Source organism: Paraphaeosphaeria sporulosa (assembly GCF_001642045.1).
Source record: "Paraphaeosphaeria sporulosa strain AP3s5-JAC2a unplaced genomic scaffold CC84scaffold_1, whole genome shotgun sequence".
Classification (NCBI taxonomy): Eukaryota; Fungi; Ascomycota; class Dothideomycetes; order Pleosporales; family Didymosphaeriaceae; genus Paraphaeosphaeria; species Paraphaeosphaeria sporulosa.
The window spans coordinates 3122794-3147533 of NW_017253360.1; the positions used below are offsets into that span (position 1 = coordinate 3122794).

Here is a 24740-nt window from a genome sequence, read left to right on the forward strand (position 1 = left end):
CTTCGCTGACCGCCAAGCTCGTTGCCTGTTGGCTTGGCAAAGAATCTGCTAGGTGGAGTGGATGGTTTGACGATGTAATGGAAAATCTTCCTGCTATAATTCCTGTACACTCCGAATCACCATCTGTGTGACTTGCACATCCTGTCGCTACGATCGTGGTTCCGTCGACGTACACGTACATCAACACAGGTCAAGCTGCACAATGGCTCAGCAAGGAGGCACATATCGTATTTCAACTGGTCTCTGCTCCGAATCATCTGGATAACAGAACCTATCTAACTAGATGCAGGGAATGATGCTCATAAGAGTACCAGATCTTCACTTCGGGCTTCTATCTACGAGAACAACAACTTTGGAGATGGACAAGATTCTGTAGCAGAAGGCAAAGCTGAGAGCCAGAGCTCCAATGGTAGTCCTCAATGAAAGTCCTTGTATCATGAGACCACAGAACGTGCTAATTGTGTTGAGTAGCAATCGATGTCGCAAGGCAATCCAATATTTCCGTATCGCCCCACGATAACAATCGCGACAGTCGGCAATGGGAGGTTTTGCCTCATCCACAAGCAGAAGAATATACAGAGGAACCCTTAGGGATGGCAGGAGGTATCTCAAGTCAATTTGACTTCCAATTCGGCTGGGGAAGCTGGAAATTTTCTTTGTTCAACTGGGATCTGAATGTTAATCGCGCGAAGGACCGGAAGGACCGGAAGGACTAGTTTTCGCAGTCGCTATGGGAATTACTGCCCAATTTCGTAGGGTGAGCGAACAGCAGAACGTAACATTTAGATATTAGAGTATAAAACCAGATAAGAGTGATGTTACTGACATCTTGTTATGTTCTCTACTTTACTTTTCTCGCACCTACTTGAGTGACGATACATCTATACTAAGCTGGGTATTCTACAGGATCAAATAGAGGCCTGCAGCAAATGTGCATGGCTACTTTCTGGACCAGGGTTGCTGAATATCGAGAGTTCTTATCCACTGTGAAAATTTACAATTGTTCGCCTCGAATAGCTAAGGCTGCCGGACACAGTGTTTCTTTCGACGTTCAAAATTGGGGGCTGCGTGATTCACGCTGAGACGGATAGATTGGCCAAAATCATCATGAAAACAGTCGCGACACGGAATATGGACCGCCGAAAGGAACGGGCAACCAAGTTCACCAGTGATCAGTAGCACCTGTAGCTTGTAGCGGACCCGGAAGTAGATCATTTGTCTAACAGTATGTATCGCGATCCAACGTGATCCACCTTTGGGATGGTTAAGACGATGATTGAGAGACGACGATACCCAGTGCACGATTCACACGTGACTCCGATTCCCCAACACTCCCTCACCCTCGCGGGCACTTACAGGCACCCACGCGAGCGACCTCTCGTTTTTTCGTCAGCCACTCCGGGATCTACACATGGTGATCCAATGTATATGCTTCTGGCACACGATAGTCAGCTCCTCTTCAATAGCGCAGTAGATGAAGACTTCTTTGGGGAGGGATTCAACAACGTATTGCATCACAGAGCTTTGCGCCTCTTCTGACCCAAGCCTGAAAGCTATCGCGCCTGAATTCTTCCTGAATTCTTCAAGGAGACCAAAATCATCCCCATTTTGCCCTACGCAAGTGACAGGAGAGAAGCGCTCAAGCTGTGGAGCTTGGACGAGAAACTGGACGGAGGCTCCTTTTCTCCTAGTTCACTTCATGCCTTTTTGGGGCATAATATCTTTTTAGCATCCATGAATATATACAGTGCGATTGATTCCTCGCTATCCTAGCGCAATCCTCGGTTAGTCCTCTTCGTTGGCGGTTCACAATTTATCTGTGCCACAACAGACCCACACCGTTAAATCATTGAGAAAAAGCAACCCTACGACATGCCAAGCCAGCGTGTCGGCCTCTCAAAATCGAATATCCATCTAGGACTGCCTTCTAACCAAGTCGTCTCCTGTTACCTTGAGTCTGGCGGGTGTGGCCACTTCGCTCGACATAAAACTTATGACATGACGGTGAAGAAAGGCGATGAAAATATGTACAGACCTTCAGGTTTCTGTGTATAAGCGAAATATGTTCATTGGTAGGAAATGCCAGCCAGAATCTTCAGTCCTTAGTACGTCGCCAGCAGTAAATTCCAAATATTGACATCGAGTTATTTCTCCGGAAGTCGTCTTCAGAGTCATTGATGTACGTTTTTCTCATCTGTAGGATACCCTTATAATGGTAGTTTCTCCGTTCGCCCGTCCAACGGAACTTTACCATGCTGGTCAATGGCTGAGAACGCAGTATGTCACGAACTCCACGCCCATTATTGAAACTATCTTCTATGGGTCAATCAAGGCTTTGAGTGGTAGATCGCACGAGATTGTGGATACATGAACACGACCACGGCTGCTTTCTACCGTAGGTATCCCACATCAATCTCACTACTGTGTACCTACAATTATGGCGACATCCAGCCAACAGAAACTGCTTCTCATTATTGCCTTCACAAAAACGATCCGCACCCTAGCGTAATCATCGACTTAGGTTTCCAATCAACAGCATTCGAGTTACTCTGTCTACAATTCTAACCCAACAAATCCCTTCACTCACTACACCAATGATCCTCACCCGCTTGTCACGGCGCTAGCTACTACGACCACATCTATAGCAGGGAGGAGGATAACCCATCGGAGGCAGGTATTGTTCAGCCGTGCAATCCGCCGTGACGTTCCCCTTAGCTACGCAACTAGTACTCCCCTCCGAATCCTCGGTGCAGTCAAGTGGAAATACCGCCTCGTAGTGGAATGCGAAGATATCAGCCGCGCATTGAGCGAATGTCCTGAACCTTATTGACGCAGTTTTGCCGTCTCCTGACACTCGGAGGACGTCGTAAATCATTCCGTTCTCCGGTGGTGAACAAGGTACACTGTATTCATGGCCCTCGGATTCGTGCCAAGTTGCGTTGGCAGTCTTGCAGGATGCGCTCACGGTGGGAGCGTTCCAAGATATCGCGCTGGTATTCGAAGCATCAGAGAGAAACACGAAGTCCTTGATTGCTGTTGAAGATGGGACCCATTCGCAGCCATGGATTGGTACGAACTCGGCAAGAGTTGTTGAAGCGGCTGCAACAAGAACAAATAAAATTGAAGGTGTCATGATGGATGCTTAGACTTGCAGAGGTGGCGAAGCAACCTTTTTCAATCCGCGTAAGATGCCTGTCGTCGGCAAAGCGAGTTGGTTGGCGATTATATCTAATGCACGATCTTTAGCGACATACTTTGGGGGCGGTGCAGTCAGGTCAATATCGCGTCTGCACGGCTAATATAATCTACAGGTACGACGCAGAGTCGTAAGCGCCCCGTTAGATTGCAGACACGGAATTCTCCCGAATATATCCTATTTGATTAGGTCCAGAGCATATCCGTGGTCGATTCGGACATCGAGGTTGCGCCTTCGTCGTGACGTTACCTGCATGAACGAGGCCTCATGGTAGTGGCTGCTGGAGTCCAATGCTACCACACTAACATGTTTCCTGGAATGGAAACAATGCATTTTCAAAGCTACACGTGTGTGTGTGACATCAAAGATATTTGGCCCATCATATTATCAACGAGTACTATGTAATTTTATTTTTGGTACCGCAGGTCAAAAAGTCTAGAAATAGCTATCCCGCATCATCATCTTCAATCCTGAATCCGTCTTCGGATACTTCATCGTTTTCTGGTACTCTGTCCACTTGCTGCATCCATTCTGCCATGCTGAATCTCCCAGCGGCGCTTGGTCCTTGGCCTCCAGGAACTGCACAGCCAAACCATCGGAAACATGCCATGCAATATGGCAATGCATCAACCAAGCTCCGGGGTTATCAGTAGGGAATGCAATGGCAAGCCATCCACCCCCTGGTAAGAGAGCGACGTCGCGACGCGTGGGATTTTGCCAGGTCAGGGTAGATGGAAAGCTTGAAGGGTCGAAAACGCCCTGTCCGCGACCCAAAACGTAAAAATCATGGCCGTGAAGATGGATTGGATGCGGTATCGGGACGCGGGTGTCGGCAGGCTCTTGGATGATCCAGTATGTCCACTATCAAATTTATCAGCTGCCTCGCATGAGACGAATAACAACTTACGATTCCCTCCTTAGGCAGCTCGATCAGATTGTAAGCCGAGGGGTAGCTAGTGTTCTTCGTCGCTACGTACTCCAACGTTGGGTCCTGCCACTCTACATTGATGGCTGTGAGATTGATGCTCCATACGACGATATTTTGTCCATTTGTCGTAACAGTTTGCGATATGTCGACGTCCAAAGTCTGCACCTGATTCATGAACGCTGTCTGGTCAACGGTGTTCGTTACCCACGGCACAAGGTTCGTGTTATCGGGCTCGTTGCAGTCCCGGGGCAGAGAGCCGGCGCTGGAACTTGGTGTGGCATTCTGGTTCGGAGCGTCCTTGTAGGAGAATATGGCGAGTGCGTCTGGGTTGTCATTCGAAGAGACACAGGCTGCGACGGCTGATGCGCGGAACCAGTACGTAGCAGCAGCTTGGTTAGCTGTGAAGATGACGTCGTAGCGTTGGCCAACAGAAATTAGTACCGAGTCGGTAACCCATGGCTTGACTGGAACTAGGTCTGCTGTGATTACCGTTGGGATTGTTAGCTCAAAATCAGGTGGCTGAAACCAAACGGCTTACTGTGAATTTGTGATTATCAAGAGAGACTCGGAGGGTGTTGTCCGCTGATGTGTTGATTAAGCGCAGTCGGTACTTTTTGTCCTTGATGAGATTCTGCGTCTTTGCATAGCTGCCTGTGCTGCCTTTCACATTTGTTCCATTGATCAAGACAGTGTTGGCATTCGGCGGCGGTCCTCCGGCCTGGAGGTTGTTGTGTGCCAACAAACCTTGCTGCCAAGAAGTCTTGTAATACCAATCAGTGAGAATGTAAGGTCCCAAATCGTAGTCATAATTCGAAGAGGCTGGGCCGTTGATCACTATCGCTCCGAAGGCACCATCACCATACTGCGCGCTGAAGTGCGAATGGTACCAGGTCGTGCCGAATTGGGTCGCCTTGAAGGTGTAGGTTCTGGTGTCGCCAGGAGTAAGCGGGCATTCTGTTATCCCCGGCACACCATCTTGAGGGCAGGACCCTAACTGTCGGATGCCGTGCCAATGTATCCCCGTACCGTTATTTGGCACAGAGTTCTTCAGCGTGACTTGGATGGTGTCACCCCAATCTGTGTCTGTATCAGTATCCAGCAAGCTGAAGGATACTGCGGCGATGCCTGCTTTTACTTACCAGCGTATAGTGTCGGTCCTGGGAATTGGCCATTGATCTTCACACAGGGTCTTGTATCGGAACCGTCAGGATTGCATGTGCTCTCTTGGAGCTCCCAATTGTATGTGACCATCTTGCCAGTTGTGGGCCACTTGGCATCGAAGTCTGTTGCCGCACTGAAGCCATCTGACCAGCATGATCTTGTGAAGGGCCCGTTTGTGCAGGCTGAATCTGCGACTCTGGTGGAAGTCGGAGTAGCTGAAGCCTGTTGCCGCTTATCAAGTGTGGTAGGTCGACCTCCCTCGCCCCAGAGAATATGGTCAGATGGTATAGTCTCCGCTAGAGATGTAGAAATGTATGCTAGTAGGCAGGTGTGAGTAATCATCGGAAAGCGCATCTTGAAGCAAACAGTGAATCAACAGACCAAAAGGATGAGAACGGAAATGGCTGACAGCAGAGGTGACACTAAATACTTGTCGCAGTTAAAGCAGAACGACTACAGTGTTACAATGCAGTTTAGGTTGAACGATCGTCCTCGCCAGGGACTATTCCTGGCCATATCGACTTTGAAGCCCAGGTGCCGCGGCTGTCCTAAACACTACTTGCCGAAGTAGTTCAACATGAATAAGGGTCATTATTTGCATGAATCCCGCTGTTCCGGAAGTCTTGTATGGTCGCAACCTGTAGGGCTGTATATACCGGATGCGCAGAGCCGTCTGGGACCGAAGGCAGGTACGAGGTGTTCACGAATGGCAGGGAGGCACATGTCTGTATCAAGTTAGGGTCGCATTAGGGTTTCGGGTCCCCAAATACTGGGTCTTATCGATCGCGCAAGGTCTACACGATAACGTGTTGTGGGGCGCTCAGCTGAAGCTGACATACACTATCGACTACTTGCAGTAGACGTGCACCAGGCAATCCGAGTGTCGCGCGAGCGAATACCTACCTAGAATTTAAACTACTCTTAAATTGTCGTACAACAGATGCTGAGCTGATCTATGAGCGGCCTCATACCTGCTCTATATGGTACACCGCGTACCAACGGCCACAACCATTAGGCGGACTTGTACAGCAAGAGCTCACGCATATAGAGAAGCTGCATTGCTGCTCGGCGTGTGGGCTTCATGAAATGCTCCCATCTCACAGTTATCAACCTCCAGTGATGGAAGATTATGTGGAGGAGACGCGGGGCAAAGTTTGTGGGAGCTAGCAACACCCTGCACAAAGACGCACACAAGCAGTATGGCTGTTAGTCCGCCAGACTGCAGTTTGCATTGCAGACTGCAAATCAAACAATGTTGTCAAGGCTACTTTCGACGTACATCCGGACTGGTCGCATGGCTCCAGGCCGCGGAGGCGTTGCGGTAGAGTATGTTGCGCATCACGTCTTTTCCAAGTTCCGACCAGTACTGTGCCTGTCTGTCGCGAGGATCCCGAGCTAGTCAGGTAGATCGGAATTCAAGCCTTAGTTCGAGTTGAGATGCGAGTTGAGATGGAAATTGGAGAGAGTTGAGGACATCTGCTGGGATTCATGATCAAGCGAGACCCCGATAAGCAATAATTAGCGAGCGCATCGCTTCATATGGACAACAGGCGCATGGTGCTAGGCTTGAATCTCGGCTCTCCACCGTCATCTTCATCTCATAGCAGCACGACACTTCGAACCGACCGGTCCCCATGGCGCGACGCTCTATGCTTGCCAGCTCCTGTGAGATGATCTTGTACCCAGTTCGTAACCTATTTCCGTCTCCTCCGCTCTTCCGCTCAGGCCCCACATGCGCCTGCGAGCTTTGCGTTCATGTCTGTCGACCGTTGACATCAGGAAACATCCCCCGGCTCAGAGAGATAGCTTGTATACGGCACCACTCAAAAGGGCGTGCCGTTCACGTTACGCACCCAGAGAAGTTGTGACGTTTTGGTGCTTCGAATTATGGCTCCCCATTAGCGTTTCCCGGCGCCATGGAAGATGCCTGCAGTAGCGTTCAACTGGCGTCACTCGCTCGGCATCTGACACTGCGCACTCGCAGGCTCGAGTGGCCGGAGAGATAAACTGTGTGACGAGAGGAACTTCACGGGTGCATCTGTCCTACAACTGCCTCCTTGGCAAAGGGTCCAACGGATTTTGTGCCAGGTCGGAATGCTGGTGTTTACACGTACTATTAATGGAATCCTGTGCGCCTCATGCACGATCCCGTTAGAACTTCCGTTCGCAAGATATCGGAGATCGACAAACGTCCGGCACCCGATAGGTACGGTTCCGGCGGAGATTCACATTTGCATGTCAATATGTCGGAGCTTGAGTTGTGCCGCAGGATCTGCAGCTGAGTACGGTCACTTTCATGTGGACTCGATATTGATCCTTGGAAACCTTGGAAATAATTGTCGCCCCACATGGGATTGCTGTCTCCCACTTGACCGGTCAATCGTGATGGATGATATTGAAGCTTTGACTACTTTGACAACACTGTTGGGTGACAAATTGGGGTTAGGGTTTAGTATCTCCTATCGGTTGCATAGCAAATGCTCCACCTCGCAAGAAATGTTCTGAGACAGGGTCATTTCTTGGACTGTAGCGGTCATAAAGAGTTAGCTCTCATTGGATCCACCTTTGGTACGACAGCTGTCCGTCCCTAACGGTCAATGATCGGGACGTCTGAGCGCGAAAACCTTCCGTGAATACACCCACCGTGGGGACGATAGCTCCCATTGAGACCCATGGATCTGCATAAGTAATGAATGGCCGGGGCGCGATAGCACTTCATCGTTTTCTCCTCTGTTTTCGAGCATTGTCATTGTCTTTTCCTTTTTTCTCGTTCTGCACACAAACCCGACCTGCATAATGACTCGCATATTAAGGCTTGCGACAGCCTTGGGCTTTGCGACACTCCAAAGCCGCCAGGATTCGGAAACTGGCCCTGCATTATGCCACTCTTATGGCATGGACTTCCAGAGCGGTGGGACTTACTTCCAGAACTCATTGTCAAGCGACAATCTTACATTTGTCGAGCAATTCGAAGGTAAATCGCAAACTCTCACAGGCGGGATACCACCTCTAATATATTCCAGGCTGTAATCAGGATGTCGCGTATAACATCATCGTTGATCCGCAGGGCGACCAGAACCTGTGTACCGATACGAATCTCGCACCCGATGACACGGACATGCTCTCAACCTGCCCACTGCGGAAGAATCAGCTTGTATCCGGCACCTGGTCGATTATAGTTATCAGCGACAACGGCGAGGGTGTACCTCTGGCGGCGCAGCGAGACTTCGTTCTCTCCGTCGGTCCTCAACTTACATCAACAACAACGCCTACAATCACAGCTACCCGCGTCCTTAATCCCATAGTTAATCAGACCATTACGGAAACGACAACGGACACCACATATCTGAGCCCAAGCACCGTAACAATCCCTTCAGCAACGATCACTCCCACAACCACCGTCACACCCCGGAAGGTGACTTCCTACTCGACTAAGGCACTGTTGACGTTGAGGGTGCCCGCCTACACATTTGAGGTCACAAAGGTGACGGCCACCAAGACCGCCAGCTGCAAGCTGCCCACGCGCCCCGCGCACTTCGACAGGCGCGCGGTTATCGTCCCCACTGTCGGCCCAGTAGCCCACATCATCGCCTCAATTGGCCTTTTCCGCCGTGAAGAGGACAGAGGGCGCTTCTTGCAAGAACGTGCTGAGCGTCTTGCACTCGTTGAGCGCGCGCCCGATCCGCAGCCTCTCCTCGTGACCGAGACGAACACGGATAAGTGGACCACTGCGACCGTGACCTCCACGGGAACGCCGATTGTCGCAACCATCACCAGCGAGGTGACAAGCCTCGCTACACTCACGCCTCCGCCGATCACTGTGGTTTCAGGTGAGTGTACGGAAACCCGCGTCACGGTTACGGCGCCTACACCAACGCTCCTCAAGACGCGGTATATTATTGCAACAGTAGGCATACCGACGAAGACGGTTCACTATGTGTATACGATTCACACCACTTCGACACCTTCTGCTGTGGCTGAGGCATGTACGTCTGCCGGTGGAATCCTGCACTAGACCGATGTGGCATTCTGGGGCAGACGGATTGGGCGCCAGCGTTGGGTCAAGCTACGGTATCATCTTAAGGCATTGTTGGAGCGCGGCGTCTACGGCGGCATCTTAAATATTTGCATGTCGGTAGTACATGCTCGAGTTCATGTTGAGTCGAATGATTACCACGCTGTGAAACCAGCATTGTCACTCCCAGATTGGCATCGTGCGGTATCTCCCATTGGCCATACAGCTTCCAGTGAACCTTCAAGTCGGACATCGACACACTGCACGTGCCGCAAAAATATCAGCTCCGAGTGAAGGCCCCTCCAGATGGTGTTGAGTACTCCCCTGGTGTTGTTGAGATAATTCGACAAGCCAGTGGAGACCACCGGAAGTTCCGTTCGGGTTGATGAGGTGGGTCGTATATGGCCGTTCAAGTGTCCGTCGTACTTGTGTCCCGTGGAAAAGTATGGTACCTGACATGAGCGGCGGGTGGGCCCGCATGCGCGCCGGGGAAGAAGCCGTTGCTGCGTCGGGCGACTCAAGACATGGGCATTACGCAACCTTAAAAGAAGCTACTGCAGGAACATGAAACAACAATTGATGTATATATAGAACAGGCAAAGTCTATTGTCGCTGGCCGTAAGAATAGTCCTTGTAACTCCTCTAGCTCGATTCTTACTCCGTCATGACGCGGCTGCGTCGGGAAGTACGTCATAGCTTTTGGGATGCCTTCGCCGGGTGAAGCTTGGAGAAGAGACGACTTTCCATTCTCATCGAAAGCGGCGGTCGATTCCAACGTACCGAGTCATTGAGCGTCCTTGTACGCTGTCTTTCTCTGATCCAAGAAGGACACACCTTCCGCGGTAGTGGGTGCCGGTCTGTACTCGACTTCCTCCATTCTGTCTTTGAAGACGAATCCGGGATGTCCAATGCACAGACTAGATACCGAAATCAAAACGAATCTGCTCGTCGTCAGCTTCAAGTCCATCGTGAGATAGATATTCCGAACTTACACTCCCTCCAGTGCAATGAACAGATCCTCATGCGTGATCAGTTCGCCCTTGTATCCTTCCTTGAGCTCGTACGCCCGAAAAGTGCATCCCACCAGCGTCAGAAGTATTGCGAGGATTAGGAATACGAAAAATAACCCATCACGCCGAGTGAGCTTCTTCGCATGCTCATAGCTCAGTAGTCGGAAGATTAAATCGGCAAAGAGCGCAGAAAATGCAACCAGCGTCACCACTTGGAAGATCAGTCCCGCCATGGCGATGCGCACGCCATTGTTGTCATCGCCGGAGGAGGCTGCAGAGAGACGATTCCGCAAGGAAGAAATATTTACACGAAATACTTGACAAGGAAGCGTGCGAGGTCGGAGGCGTAGAAGTTGATGCTGGGACATAGTCAGCTGGGACGTTCGCAAAGACGAACATACGCCAGTGTGAACGTGCCGTTGCCCAAGCATAACGTAGATTGCTGCGCAGTAGAACACAGGTGCCTGCGTGATGCAAACTAGAAGACACATTAGCGCGGCACGGAACGACTACATGCACTGTGCGTCGTACGAATCTGCGTGATGAAGGCGCCAAAGTTCCATGGGTTAATGTATAGCAAGACTCTGGCGATGTATCCAGCAACTTCGTGCGTACAGCTCAAAACCGTGCACCACATGACCCACGGCGTCTTCCATCTCAGCCCAAGGACAAAGTGTACAATCGTGGCTATTAGAAATAGAGCGGCGAAGGCGGCATTCGCGGGGAGCGAGGGGTGGTAGCGGTAGATGCTTTCTTCGACTGCACACAGCTGTGTATTTTAATTAGCTTTGTTCGACAAAATCTGTGTCGCCGAATTTGGTATTGTATTTCAAATGTGCAATTTGCACCGGGTCCAAAGCGGACCAGGTATTGGCATTCTGACATGGAGCAGTAGGCCTTCGGCGAAGCACTCAAGAGTTGTGCGTATGGCATGTCACAAAGGACAGAAGAAGGTCTTAGTATCTCAGAGAATGTGCGATTTTCGAGCACTAGAACAAATGATCACAGAATTCAAGTAAAGTGTACTTGCCGTGCGGTGGATAGATGCTGGACAATTAGAAGGTCTGCATCCATGCACTGAAATCTCCATTGAGCCACGTCTCACCGTCCGACTGTGTGCGATCACACTTCGCCAGCACCATTGCCATCGACATCGACATTACCAGCTTCAATCCCATCTTTAACCCAATATGCTCTAGAATCCCACTGATCCAAGTTCTCTGCGTTCGTGAAGACGTGCGCGTCATGCCCGCCAGAAAAAGCGGCCAAACCAGGAAGTACCCACCAGGGTTAGGACGTGAATTTGACGGTGTATAGTGATTGCGCTGCGGATTCTGGAGATCTTTATCGGTGTAGCCCAGGAGATACGGGTCACTATAGCAGATTCCATTGACAGTGTCTCTGAGAACGGCTGCAGAGGCTTGTAGATGGTCCTGATAATCTACAACCTCATGAGCAAAAATCGATTTTATGATGGCCTCATGAACAATCAGGCGCACGCATCGGTAGCTTTTGAGCACTGCAACTGCCCAAACGTCTCTGTAGACATCGTAGCGTGCTTGCCAAACGTACGTGTAGCAGGACATTGTCAACTTTTGACGCTCAACGTTTCCTGCACGACCAGAACTCTGGTAAGCCTTGCTTCCAATGGACCAGCTGTTCGCCTATATCACCTGAGAGATACCAAAAACTTGGAGTCGAGCTGATGTGCAGATCGCCAAATCAATACTTTCTGTTCATGTATTAGAGTTGAGGCTAGGCGGATTATGCCACGCGATAACATGGATTGAGGCTGTGCTAGGGCGACAACGCAACCCAAGCCAGGGAACCACTGTAGTGAAAAATTTATTGAGTCGGCGCGCGCTCGCAATGAGAAACATCCGATAGATGAAGTGGCTCCTATTATTATACACGCTCACAAGTCAAATATGTACGGTTAATGCAATGGGGTATAGCCACCATAACGCTGACGTGTATACCGCTCAAGATTACCACCTCCCAAACGCCTCGCTTGTGCTATGCTCACATTCTTCTCCCAGTCTCCTCAATCGTCGCTCTTCCCCCTCGCCTTCGCATCCTTCTCATCATCATCCTTGTCCTTGTCCTTTCCTTTCTGTTTCTTGCGCTCGTTTCTCAGCGCCTCGGCCACGTTATCGTGCTTCTCCTCCTGTAGCTCGTCCCATTCGACATCGTATTCGTCGGCGACGGCCTTGATCTCCTTGCGCAGGGCGTTGCCTTCTTCTATGAGCGTCTCCCACTTGCGTAGGTCGAAGCCGCGCTGTTGGTATAGTTTGCCCTGGCGCCGCGAGATGGTGAAGTTCATGGCGGAGCGGTACGAGACTTCGCGGTTGTGGTAAAGGAACCACATATAACCGCCGATCAGGGTGCTGAGGCCGACGAGGTACTATTTACGTTAGCGAACTGTACGTGTTGGTGGTCATAGGACGGAAATTGGTATCGACATACAGTGACAGGTTCCATGACGTCCCAGCCAAGCTCAGTCTCAAAGGTAAGATGATACACAAGGAACCACCATCCCAAAATGACGACAAATCCTCCTTGAGCAACGCGCTGCGCACCTTTGTGTGCGAGATGATCGCACTCTTTCTTTAAACTAGCCAGACTGGCGATACCCTTGGAGATCTTGCGCAATCGCATGCGCAGATAGAATGTCCTATCGTTGAACGAGGGCACGCCAACGCGAATATCTTTCGGGGCGCCTTCAATCTCAACAGCGAATTCCTGGCCTCGCGCAGCGTCGCGGATGAAGTCCCCAATCTCGGTGCTACTAGACCACCGCACGAACTTGCGGTCTGCCTTCTCGTCCGATGGCGCCTCTTGACCCAGACCAGAGTATGATTCTACGCCACCCTTGCCGTGGCCGCCTCGTAGCTCCGCAGCTTCATCTGGGGTTTTCCTGTCGACTGCTGAATTGAGCTTGCCAGTCTTCTCAGTCTTTCCGCCGATGCGGATTTCGTCGACTTTCTCAAAGTCCTCTTCTCCTTCCTGTTCGTCCAGTGTCTCGCCGTCTTTGCTCACGGGCGTCTTCTCGGCTTCCGCCGCCTCCATGGCGTCTTGCATAGAGTCTTCGGCGCGGAAGTACACGTTGGGTATGCGCTCGTTGCCGTCCTTGTCCTGCAGCTTGGGAAGCTCCGCCTGGATTAGACGTTCCAAGTAGGAGAGGGGCTGCTGTGGATGCACGAGGAGAGCGAGCGGTTCGACGTCCTTGCGGTCAGTGTTCATGTCTTTGGTTGTCAATGGCAAGATGAGTTTGAGCATGCGCGACGGTGTCGTTAGTAGTTTTCCTTGATGCAAAGTCAGTACGAGATCCTGTATTATGCTGCCGTCGAGAAGGTGTTACCTTTTGTCATGGCGCTGGCCTCTCTCTGTTGTGCTACGGGCGGCTTGTCGCTGCCCTCTCTGGTCCATGGTGAGCGTATCTGCTTGTCTTTCAACTCCTTGCTTAGTCGCTTGTCATAATCGTCCTGCTCCTCTTTTGTGACATTGTGATTGAGTTGGATCGCTGGCCTGGAGTTGGGGCTGGAGTAGTCGTAGTGGTGCTTCTCTTCAAGTCTCGAAAGAGCCGAGAAGGCGAAGCTCCGAAGCTGCACATCGCGATAGTATTTCGGTGTGATATAGCGCGAGGCTATGATGGACGGTGTTGGCAAGGGTCTTGAGATGCGCGCCAGGCCCTGCAATGAATGTATCCGCGGCTTCATGGCAAAAGTTTACACGGCCTAATTGAAGACACGCGTGATGTGCAGGTAGAAGGGGTGCAGCTGTAGCTCTCTGAGAGCGATGCGGTCACGCAACCTTGGAAGTGACGCGCAACACGACGTGTTTGTTTCCGACGTCATCTTCGTGGCTGAGGTGAAAGCCACATGTGGCGTTGCCTTGTTCAATCTCCGAACTCGCCATCTTCGCGACACCAATATCACTGAGTGCATTTTCGGTATGTACAGTATGTCAATTCATACAAAATAACTATATACAGGCAGAAGCGATGGTCCACATTTGCATGATCCCTTTGGACAACAATTGGTCGCTACCCCGGCACGTCTGGCCAACCCGGCACACAACATCCGCTTAGCACCCGCTGGTCTTGATGGCGCTGGTCGCGCACACCTTGCCATCAGCAACCGATGCCGTCTTGGACGGCTCACCAGATGTAACGCCCTTGTACAGCCAGCAGACATGGGTGGCGCCGTCAAGGACACACGAGTTCTTGATCGTGGTCGTGTCGCCAAGATTGCCGTTTACGCCTGCAACAACGCTGCCACCGGACATCTTGATGTTATCGAAAGTCGACTTGCGCGCGTATTGCGTGCCACAGTTGCCGCACGAGCGGTATACCTTTTCTCTATCAGTCCTCAAAACTCGTCGAAGGGAAGTTGCACCCTCACCTTGCCAACATCCTGCGCCCAGAAGTTCTTGACAGCAACGGTTCCACCGCCGTTGTGTTGCAAGACCTTGTCGTCCGCTTTGCGAGCACCCCCGCCGTTGACATAAGAAGTGCCAGACGACTGTTTGAAGGTCGCCGCATCTTCGCAGACATCAGTCCACCACACATTATTGAGCGTACAAGTGCCCAGGCAGTGCACGCCTTCGCCGTTGTTGGGGCCGATGATGACATTGGAAAGCACGGCGCCATCCTTGAGGACGAATACGGCGTCGGCATCGCCACCCTCGGCTTGTTCGTTGCATGTAGATGCTAAATTGTGTTAGCATAGAAGCACGGAGCTGGGCTGTGGAGTGCATACGACTACGGTCCCATTGCTTCATGCCACCATCGAGGCTCTCTCCAGCCGCGAGCGTGCGTGCCGCGGCGAGGTTCGTAGTACCGCTCGAAGCCGGGAACGCGGTCTGAAGGTTCGTGTTGGTAGTCGCGCGAGCAGCAATATGAGCTGACGACGCGATACTGGCGAGTGCCGAAAGGAGGAATGTTTGAGAATGCATTTTAACTTTCTTTTTCGGTTTCAATGGCTCGAAGTCTCTTGGGTCCACACACCAAACATCCTCCCACGAACCCACCCTTTATACCCCATCGTCACTCAGATTGCCCTTCTCATCTCCACATCTCATTCGTGCAGCCCCCTTTGCACATCCGTCCGTGTCTCTCCCCCATTAATCCACCTCTGTATCTAGCCTTACCCTCACCACACTCGCCTGTCACCCCGTCCACACTACTTCCCAAACACACGCGCAATATAAGTCCGGGGTAACTGTGCGACGTACATGTGGCACAATACCGACATGCATGAGAATCCGGGGAAGCGAATACCCTTTTGCCTTTGCGTCTGGGGTCGCATTGGATGGAAAATTAGTGCATAGCTGGGGTCCGGGCAGGGATGGGGAGTTAGGTCGATCGTGTGGAGGCTGGAACGCGAAAACGAAGTATCACGTGTGGGCGGAGAGGTAACAAGTCGCATTTGGGATGCTTGGCGGAAGGCTTGGCAACGGAGGATTTATGAGCTTGAGTACTGCGTATGGGGACTGCACGGTATGTTGGTTAAGTGTATGTGGTGGAAAATTGCCGGCCGAGAGACTGGCAGAGGGCCGGCTTCTCGATGCACATGTACCTTACGTATTTCGCCTCACGATAGGGTTCGAACACGAGTAGCAGTCAAATGGTCGTGTCAGCCACTTACCACGCTACCTTTGGTGTTACTATGACATTGGTCGGCGGTCGCAGTCCATGATCTTATCTCGATTCGCGGAACGCCACTTCGTCGTTCGTGTCAAGAACCTGGATAAACAATGAGTGACGGAAGAGACTTTCGCGACTCAAAAGCTAACTCTTACCTGTAGCCAGGTCAACAGTGAGCGCGGCAAGAGGTAGAACTGAAGATTTGTGTCAGCTCATGCACTTGGACTTGTACGCTCGATCGGTCCTGCAGCTCGTGGAGCAAAAGCCAGACACTGCATGCACGTCTTTCTTCTTGGCAAGTTTCTTGATATTGTGCCAAGACGAAAAGCTTGGTTTCAGTGCTGCCTCACGGACGGCCTGAATGTTTATGGTTGTCGAGATTTATTAAAGCACCAATCAAACACTGTCATATTCCTACGAAAGCTAGCAGGGAATACGAGCGTTTCATTCAAGGACTTACCAGCAGTAGTACAACAGTGATTACCTGAGGTTGGAGACAGACACTGCTCGCAGAGAACGAGGCGGCGGTGTGTTTTGTTTGATATTTGTGGGTGGAAAGGTTACCACTAACGGTCCACAAGTGTTGGTGAACTTGTCCTTGGACTAAGCAAGTATAGAAGATGGGCAATGGTTTGGTAGTGGGAAGGCAGAATGGTAAGGTTGGGCAGGAAGAGAAACTACCATCATTATTTTGCTACAACTGGAGACCCTAATTTGTAATACCTATGGTACATGACACAATGTCCACTCCTTAGTTGGTCTGGTCACTCGTACAAAGCGTCCCCGCAATGTTACTTTATTTTTCCAAAGCCCAGAACCATATCCTTTCTCACTCCCACTACAACTCTCACCTTCACCACTATTCCCATCCGCACCAGTAGCAACACTACTGACCTCACTCGGAGTCGGCGTGCCACTCTCCCCGCCATCCCTCTTCAACAACGCAGCCAACCTCCTGCAGTCATCCACACAACCTTGAACCCTTCCCCGCTTGAGCACGTCCTCATTGCTATCAGCCAGTCTTGGCCCAATTTCCGCCCAGTGCAAATTCTTGCGCGCCCAGATCTTGCACTCTGCTCTTGGATCCCGGAAATTGATCTTCACCTCTGCCTTCTCGTCAAGGGTCTATGGCGGCGGTGCAGCCGCCGAAGGTCTTCCAGACAATGCTTTTCGATGTAATCTGTGTTTGCGAGCTCTAGGTGCAACATTTCAAGGTTATTTGGACGGATATCCATATCGTGAGGTTTGTCAAGCTCTTAAGAGTTGAAAGCTACTGCACGATCAGCGTGAAGGGGTTGGGGTCGGGGACATTCCGCGTTATTCGTGGGCCCATATTCCGACATTGGTGAACATGGTGTGGTGTGTGTGTGTGACAAGACGGCAAAGGAGCTGAGAAGCTTTGTGGGGTCGTAGAAGACGGCTGCATTGCTGGAATAGTGCATACCCTCAGTTAGTCCACGTAGCTCATACACGGCCGGGAGCAAGATGAGGTTGAGTTGGTAGCTGCTATCCTGGGGACGGAAGGTTATTGATTGTTGGCCGTTGCGCTCCCGGGACCAGTTTCGGGCGAGGTTGGGTTCGTCGACGCGGATGTAGATGTGTGTGGGGTTAGGAAGTTTCCTTTGTGCATATTCCAGGATCCTCGCGAGGTGGTTGAGGGGGTTGAAAGGCTTATCGAGAGTGACCTCTATCGGTGATCAGTCGTCGATCGCGATCTTCTGCAGTTTATCTGTGTACTGAGGATCTTTGTCTATCCACCACTTGAGCAATTATGCGTCTTCGAAGTAGACGGTGTACTCTTCCCAGACAACTTCGCGAGCGTGTTTGCGCAATAAGCGTGGTACATGTCCCGGTCGCTGATTGCACACCAATCTGATCTTGTGGAGCCTAGAGTAAATATCTTCAACATATATGAGGTGCTTCGCCCCCCATGCATGGCGCATGAGTTCGCGAAAAGATCTTGCCCTTGGTGGCTCCTCCGCGGTCATCAACCCTGGCATATCGTCTGACGCGTCTTCGTCTCCTGTTTAGGTCTTGTAGAAGGCTTGAATCTCTCATATCGCGCCGTCCGTATATCTTTCTCCGTATGAACCGTCAGCACGCGCACCCTCAATCCGGCGTCCGTCCGTCTCAAAGAAACGACTTTGCAACCGAATTACTTTCAACAAGCATTGTGTTATGGTGACGAAGAAGCATTCCCAGCGGCTGCCATTGGCTCCCGCACACTCACTGAGTCGGACGTGGCTTCCATGTCCTAATACAAGCGGGTTACTTAAGAATGTGTCTATTTCCATTCACAACACTCCAGTTTATGTTACTATGGGGCGACACACACCGTTCATATGTTGTCTATCATTTTGCCAGATACCACCTTAGCACTTCATAGTTCGCATCACCAATTAGAATCTATCTTAAATGTAGCTGGCCCCCTTGCCAGCCGCAACTAAAAGCGACGAAGCCATTCGTGCATAGCTTTCCAACCCCTTATAGTATTCGGAGGTCGATAAGAACATGGTAACCATCCTGCACACATCGCACGAGATTCACGGGAGGTGGTCGCGTAAGTGCAACGCATATGCGGAATTGCTTGGAGAAACGTGCCCTGCTGCACTTTCCCCTTCTTGCATCAACAGCAAAACGGCATTCCCTCGCAACACTCTGTCCGCCACAAGCCTTGTTGCAATCCCCCCTTCTCGACTCCATACCAGAAAAGTCCTTCCACGGCATCACTTTGTCCATCACGCGCCCAAACCCCTGCAGGCCTTCTTCACAGGTCTCAGGCAGCACTTGTTCCGCAAGCACACCCTCGGGAAATCCAATGCTACACACTCATGTAGCAGGTAGGTACCATAGACAATGCCACGTGCACTCAAGAGCCGGTTCCACAGATCGGCTGGACGTAGAATCGATATCCCAGCCTAAGCAGTAGTTTAAAGTGCTATATACAAGCACGCATGTTCAGAGCGGATATGCCGTCAACGAGATGGCGATGGTACTGACCAAGAGAACAAAGCGGAGAAATCTAATGCCGTGGAACGTGTGAGGGGGTTGGTAGTCCGTGAGGAAGACCTCTTCTTCATTATGCAAGCGTGGAATGCCGTGATTTTGATTTTCGCATGTGTCGCCTTCGATCAATGTCGTCCGGCCGCCTCATCTCATCCTCTCCTCCCACATCCTCGCTAGTAATCCCTCCCCTCGACGGCCAACTTGCCCTCATTCTCCTCGATGAACGCCACCAAATCCTCAATCGTGCACACCTTTATCCCCCACTCCTTGCCAAATCTCAGACACTCATCTCTCCGCATCATACCGCCCCCCGCCAACTCCGTCTTTCCCTCGACCCGCTCCCCGTCCGTGATGAGCTCGCAGATGACCCCGACATCCCCCTTGCCCGCCAACCGGCACAGGTCCACCGCAGCCTCGGTGTGCCCGCGCCGCACACGCACGCCGCCCTCGCGCGCCTGCAGCGGGAGTATGTGGCCTGGGCGGCGGAAATGGGTCGCCTTCGCGTTCGGGTCCGCCAGCATATTGCACGTCCGCGCGCGGTCTGTCGCGCTGATCCCTGTCGTCGCATCAGGATGGTTGGCGTCGATGCTGACAGCATAGGCGGTCTGGTTCGGATCCGCGTTCTCAGTGACCATCTGGGGGAGGTGCAGGGCGGCGGCGCGCGAGACGGGGAGCGGGGCGCAGATGTAGCCGGAGGAGTAGCGGATCATGAAGGAGGCCTTTGCGGGGGTGAGGGCGGAGGCGGCGATGATGAGGTCGCCTTCGTTTTCGCGCGAGGGGGAGTCGAGGACGATGACGAATTCGTCGTTTGCTGGTGCCACCTGGTTAGCATGGTTGGTGGGGGAGGGCGAGGGTGAGGAGGGGCGCACCAAAGGCTTTTATGACGTCCGGTATTGAGTCGAAGGCCGGGTGTGCGGGCGTGTGGTCAACCAGCTCTCCATTCTTGCCGTTTGCGAGGTCGTGCGCCGGCACGGCCTCGACTTCGATGGCGGCGGGCATGGCCAGAGGTGCGGGTGTCGCGTGCGCGTGGGTGAGGCTGCAGTGGTGGGGGTGTCTTCGTTCGAAGTCTCGCGGGATCCTGGATAGTCTACACGTCTAGGCCGGCGCTGCTGGACAAAAAGTGCTTGCCAATGCCTGGATCTATGCTGCGTCGTTCTCTCGCGTTCTGCTTTCTAACGCCTCTGTAAGCCGGTGTGTTGCCGGGAGTACCCGCGTCCGTACCCGCCGTGCTTTCTAATCGACCTCTGCAGTCTCGTCAATGGGCTCAAAGACGGCGCGGTCGGTCGCCAAAGTCTATATCGTGTATGATCGCGGAGGAGAGAGAACGCAGCCGACGGCAGGCACGGAGCGGCTAGGGTCACGTCGACGCCTGTTATTTTATTGCCGGCTAGCCCTACGCACCTGCATGTGCCTCGACGTCGGGCCAGGCCAGGCGGGGTCAGCCGAGGACGGCCTGGCCAGATGCCGCTCCGATTCGCCGTGCCTCCGACTCGCGCTGCGCTTCGGAGAGCGAAGACAGAATGTCACGCCGTGACACCTGCTTCCTGCTAACATGTGGGTGTGATTGGGGAGCTCTGCGATGACCGATGGACCTTGGTAGTGAGCAAGGTCCACGGACTGATGGAAGTTATGTTGGTGGTCGTCTCACGCGCACGCTGAGGACTGCTTTGCCAAATATGTTCGATTTTCAAAGCGAGGGTATCTTCGATCCTTATGATCCTGCCGGCCACTCGGCCAACTGTACATGCCAAAGCTGGCACATGTTCATAGGACAACATGACAATACAAGACCGTGTTCCAACCTGTTGGCCTGCAACCAAAACTCAAATCCGCCGCTCCTTGCACATTTTTAAGCCACCTTCGGGCCCTTCTCGTGGTCCACGGGGACATCGCTTGTCTCGCTCTTGCGCTCGCTGACGACGCCAGCGCCAGGCACACCCTCCGACTCGTCGTCGCTCCTCCAGAAGTCCTTCTTTCCGCGCCGGAGACGGTTGAGCCACGGCGGCAGGATTCCGCCGGGAATCTTGTACGTCCATGCGTCCTTCTCCTCCTTGTACTCGGGCACGAGGCGGCCGCCCGACGCCTTCTCTACGATCCACACGATGCCATTGATGATGGTGTACGAGAAGATACCCGCAATCATACCGTAGGCGATCGAGTAGGTGAAGGGCATGATGGTGATGGTGAGGAACGCCGGGATCGCATCCCCCATGTAGCGCCAGTTGATGTCCTTTGCCGCTGAAGCCATGAGACACCCCACGATGATCAGGGTACATCCAGTGGCCCACGGAGGAATCGATGCGAAGATGGGCGCAAAAAAGATGGAGATGAAAAAGCAAAATCCCGTCATCATAGCAGTCAGTCCCGTCTTGCCTCCCTCGGAGATACCAGCACCGCTCTCAATGAACGCGGTGACAGGAGGAGTACCGAAAAGACTGCCGATCGAAATACCGAGAGCGTCGACCGTGTATGCAATCGAGCTGCCCTCGAAATCCTGAGTTCGTTCGTCGATCAAGCCCGCGAATCGAGCCATAGAGTACAGAGTACCGGTACAGTCGAGAATGTCGACATACAGGAAGGAGATGAAAGCCAGCGCGAACTGACCGCCGTGTCCGGAGATGTTCCATTTCTGAGCACCTAGGATATGCTTGATAGGGCGGAAGGCGACGACCTGCTTGAAGAAGTCGAACGAGGAGTCACCAAGTGTGTCGTGCGGGAAGTAGGTGACGGCGGTCCCGCGAGGCCAGGAGATGATGGAAACGAGCAGGATACCGGCGATGATGGCACCCTTAACGCGGTACATCATCAGCAGGACGGTCACAAAGCCGCCGCAGAAGATGCCGATCCACATGGTCGGGTTGCGCATCTTGTAGGAACTGAGGCAGGCGAGGCCATCAGTATCCAACTGTCCAGGCGTGTGGACGCATCCAGCGAGCTCCAGAGGGGTCGATTTTGCGCCAGTGATGAGTCCAATACCGGCAGAGTAGCTCAGGCCAATGATGGTCAGGTACAGACCGATACCCACACCCGTCGCGAGTTTTATCGAGGCCGGAATCGCCCTGGAAAGGTAGGTCAGCAACGGTTTCTTTTGCGTGGCGCATGGCGGTCAATCTCGGGTCGGAAGGGCGGAGTCATGTCGAATCTGTCCCTCCAACCACGATTTTGACAGGCGCAAACTCACCTTGCAAGCCACTGTCGGATACCGAAAAGGGTCAGGCCGACAAAAACGAAACCTTCCATGAAGACAGCGGTAAGTGCAACCTCGTACGGCACCATACCTGAAAAAGTAATCAGTACAACTTCCAAAAGAGGAGCTTGTACTACACTCGCAAGCCTGCGGCTGTAGTAACACCCCGGCGAGGAACACCAAAACGGGTGGTAGTGCTGTAAATGACGCACCTGATCCATGGAAGCCAACAACGGTATACGTGAAGTACGCATTTAGACCCATTCCGGGTGCGAGACCGATTGGCATGTTGGCGAAGAGCCCCATGCAGAAAGAGGTCAGAGCCGAAATCGCAGCAGTCGCAGTAACCAGATCGCGGTTGATCTCTTGCACACAAAGCAGGTATGGTTCGTAGTCAACGCACAATGACTCAAGCTGATCAGCCGGGCAAACACAAGTACCGCCAGAGTCCGAAGTTATCGACGCTGGTGAGCACGTTAGCTTAAATAGAAAGCATGACTAGTCCATGGCACGTACAGTTGACTGCAATGATATATGCCATGGCGAAGAAGGTCGCCATTCCGGCTCTGATCTCGGTGAAGAAGCGACTCCCAGCGCGAGCTTTGGGCTGTGAAATCGTCAATTCATGTTGCATCTAAAAGCTCGTAGGATGAACTGACATGTCCGGAGCCATCGAGACGGAACCACCGACCAACGGCCGACTTTGCGACCGAATCATTGAAATTGTGAACCCAGCCCATCTTGAAGGTGTTCTCCACGATACAACCGCTGCTGGGGGTATAGGTGCGGTGAGTTTGAAAGGTGATCTGCGCCGTGCCTCGGATTGGCAGGGCGTGGGTCTTATTTAAATCGGCTTGCGCTCGTGAAATGTGAACTCTGCGGCATCCCGCACCAGGAGATAAGGGTTTGCTCGGTCTGGCTTGGCGACCAGGAGAAAATTGGTCTCGCCGTTTGGGAGTGGTCCAATCCTGTCCAACATCTGTTCAAGCCCCCATGGAAATGGTCGGCCTAGCCGGGCCCCATGCGCATACACGGTTGCTCGGATGAGGGCCGGGCCACGACAGGGTGCGATGAACAGGTCATGGCTGCCGCGACATTGCGCATAACACGCTGCAGTGCGGGGCGCTCAGCACGCCGCAAGCGATGCGGAGAGGGGTCTGCACCCGCCTAAGATCGCCGCATGCGCGCTGGCGTCTTGGTTGTGCTAGTATTTCTGTCACGGGAGGGACATTGCAGCGACATTGTCCTGGTGGCGCTCGAACAGGTAGGCGGAGGCTGCCGACATACGATGCGCAGTCCTCAGCACAGCAAGGGAGAACGAAAGCCGGAGACGGGAGTTCGCCCTATTTTGCCTCTGGTGTTATCTCTCGTCTTGGCTCTCCGCCCATATCTATCGATGGTCGCGATGGCTCAGTGCGCACAGGTACCAGGGCGTGCTATTGCAAATTCGATCTCGTCAGGCAGTTCAAAGCGTGCCGGCATGGTACCAGAGACCCACTGTCCACACAAGGACGCGATGGATAAAAGCGGAGCACAAGACGCTGCGACTCATACTGAGATCGCGCAATCCAGGGGCGAGAGACCTCTGACTTGCCGGCTGCGTGTCTCCTTGACGCAGCAAGCGGTGCCTCGTTGCAGTCGTGAAGTTGACATGTCGTCTCGGGGGCCGGTGGCTTCCGACAACTCGGTTCTGACGTGTGATCAGAGTACACAGCATCGGACGGCTCGATGCGATGACTGCAGGGCGCATCGGGCTTCACAACCACAGTGGCTGTTTCGAACGATAGGATGTTGTAGTCAGGTCGTACAACCGCAGTTGGCTTGTTCCTGGTCGGTGGGTGCGCACGTGAGGCTATATTTGGCTAGGACGTCGCATTGTGATGTGTATCTAGATTTCCAATGGCTTCTAATCTTCGCCAATCTGATTAATCTCACACCTCGAATCTCAAGGTTTTGTTGCGGTCTTTGATCCAAGCGCACGGTAAGTTTTGCCTGCAGCTCAGCATCCTTGTGTCATGGGCTGTTTGAGCGTTTCCTAGCCACTTTCTAGTTTCCACGCACAACGGCTTGACAGATGCACAGCAGGGCGGTAGCAGGACACTGCAATAATACCTGGCATGCCATGTGCAGCCTGCAATTTTGACAACTGGCAAGTGGGGTTGTGACGGCATGGTCATTGTTACACGGGAATGGTGGCTTTCCATCTGGTCATGCTGGCCTATGCCACTTTAATATATTCATTGCTTCTGGCCACCGAGCTGATCGGGTTGCACTGAATGCGAGGTACCTATAGTCCAGGCGGCGCCGCTGGATTATCGGTGTAAGATGGCTGCGGCACTATACTTGCGTGTAATCTCGCGTGGGTGTCTTGCTTCAACTCCTCGAAAAAGAACTACGGTCAGATACAGAAAGGCATCCCGTCGGCCCCCTCCGCGACCGCCGCAGCCTCCCGGCCACCAGCTTCTATCTCATCTCACTTCTCAATCTTACTCTTACTCTAGTTAGCACATAAAACGCCGCCAGCAAAATAATCGACAGTCCCCACAGACACGTCAGCGAAATCTTCGCGTGTCTGTAGAATGGTCCATTG

General features: G+C 52.6%; 11 protein-coding genes across 11 annotated transcripts; 3 read left to right on the top strand and 8 right to left on the bottom strand.

Annotated features, from left to right (window-relative positions):
- Positions 1 to 83: 83 nt before the first annotated feature.
- Positions 84 to 818, top strand: CC84DRAFT_1159611 (uncharacterized protein). The gene is made up of 3 exons (XM_018177282.1): positions 84 to 239; positions 290 to 421; positions 472 to 818. Exons 1-3 carry the CDS (start codon positions 203 to 205, stop codon positions 714 to 716), a joined length of 414 nt encoding a protein of 137 aa, XP_018042635.1. The 5' UTR covers positions 84 to 202; the 3' UTR covers positions 717 to 818.
- Positions 819 to 2620: 1802 nt separating this feature from the next.
- Positions 2621 to 3133, bottom strand: CC84DRAFT_1201311 (uncharacterized protein; the record flags this gene model as incomplete). Its single annotated transcript, XM_018181714.1, has 1 exon — positions 2621 to 3133. The coding sequence occupies one exon, from the start codon at positions 3131 to 3133 to the stop codon at positions 2621 to 2623; it is 513 nt and encodes a 170-aa protein (XP_018042636.1).
- A 463-nt stretch (positions 3134 to 3596) lies between these two features.
- CC84DRAFT_1159612 (laccase) lies at positions 3597 to 5895 on the bottom strand. The gene is made up of 4 exons (XM_018177283.1): positions 5264 to 5895; positions 4663 to 5201; positions 4104 to 4613; positions 3597 to 4057 (listed from the first exon to the last, which is right to left on the bottom strand). Exons 1-4 carry the CDS (start codon positions 5637 to 5639, stop codon positions 3632 to 3634), a joined length of 1851 nt encoding a protein of 616 aa, XP_018042637.1. The 5' UTR covers positions 5640 to 5895; the 3' UTR covers positions 3597 to 3631.
- Positions 5896 to 8081: 2186 nt separating this feature from the next.
- On the top strand, positions 8082 to 9300 carry CC84DRAFT_1080961 (uncharacterized protein; the record flags this gene model as incomplete). The annotated part of the gene is made up of 2 exons (XM_018173915.1): positions 8082 to 8259; positions 8309 to 9300. 2 exons carry the CDS (start codon positions 8082 to 8084, stop codon positions 9298 to 9300), a joined length of 1170 nt encoding a protein of 389 aa, XP_018042638.1.
- A 988-nt stretch (positions 9301 to 10288) lies between these two features.
- CC84DRAFT_1078291 (uncharacterized protein) lies at positions 10289 to 11076 on the bottom strand (the record flags this gene model as incomplete). The annotated part of the gene is made up of 3 exons (XM_018173795.1): positions 10289 to 10669; positions 10712 to 10788; positions 10842 to 11076. Coding segments are annotated over 3 exons (693 nt in total), but the record flags the coding sequence as incomplete, so codon positions are not given.
- Positions 10949 to 12172, bottom strand: CC84DRAFT_1159614 (uncharacterized protein). The gene has a single exon (XM_018177284.1). It carries the CDS (start codon positions 11894 to 11896, stop codon positions 11366 to 11368), a length of 531 nt encoding a protein of 176 aa, XP_018042640.1. The 5' UTR covers positions 11897 to 12172; the 3' UTR covers positions 10949 to 11365.
- A 16-nt stretch (positions 12173 to 12188) lies between these two features.
- On the bottom strand, positions 12189 to 14233 carry CC84DRAFT_1134758 (uncharacterized protein). Its single transcript, XM_018176034.1, has 3 exons — positions 13672 to 14233; positions 12777 to 13615; positions 12189 to 12714 (listed from the first exon to the last, which is right to left on the bottom strand). The coding sequence occupies exons 1-3, from the start codon at positions 14027 to 14029 to the stop codon at positions 12355 to 12357; spliced, it is 1557 nt and encodes a 518-aa protein (XP_018042641.1). The 5' UTR covers positions 14030 to 14233; the 3' UTR covers positions 12189 to 12354.
- Positions 14234 to 14396: 163 nt separating this feature from the next.
- CC84DRAFT_1182991 (pectate lyase) lies at positions 14397 to 15266 on the bottom strand (the record flags this gene model as incomplete). Its single annotated transcript, XM_018180657.1, has 3 exons — positions 14397 to 14663; positions 14714 to 15021; positions 15071 to 15266. 3 exons carry the CDS (start codon positions 15264 to 15266, stop codon positions 14397 to 14399), a joined length of 771 nt encoding a protein of 256 aa, XP_018042642.1.
- A 3745-nt stretch (positions 15267 to 19011) lies between these two features.
- On the bottom strand, positions 19012 to 20387 carry CC84DRAFT_98336 (riboflavin biosynthesis protein ribAB). Its single transcript, XM_018188052.1, has 2 exons — positions 19833 to 20387; positions 19012 to 19774 (listed from the first exon to the last, which is right to left on the bottom strand). Exons 1-2 carry the CDS (start codon positions 19960 to 19962, stop codon positions 19137 to 19139), a joined length of 768 nt encoding a protein of 255 aa, XP_018042643.1. The 5' UTR covers positions 19963 to 20387; the 3' UTR covers positions 19012 to 19136.
- CC84DRAFT_96892 (xanthine/uracil permease family protein-like protein) lies at positions 20388 to 23110 on the bottom strand. The gene is made up of 5 exons (XM_018188005.1): positions 22810 to 23110; positions 22667 to 22757; positions 22363 to 22614; positions 22145 to 22241; positions 20388 to 22022 (listed from the first exon to the last, which is right to left on the bottom strand). Exons 1-5 carry the CDS (start codon positions 22888 to 22890, stop codon positions 20813 to 20815), a joined length of 1731 nt encoding a protein of 576 aa, XP_018042644.1. The 5' UTR covers positions 22891 to 23110; the 3' UTR covers positions 20388 to 20812.
- Positions 23058 to 24477, top strand: CC84DRAFT_98167 (uncharacterized protein). Its single transcript, XM_018188041.1, has one exon. It carries the CDS (start codon positions 23331 to 23333, stop codon positions 24117 to 24119), a length of 789 nt encoding a protein of 262 aa, XP_018042645.1. The 5' UTR covers positions 23058 to 23330; the 3' UTR covers positions 24120 to 24477.
- The last annotated feature ends 263 nt before the right edge of the window (positions 24478 to 24740 follow it).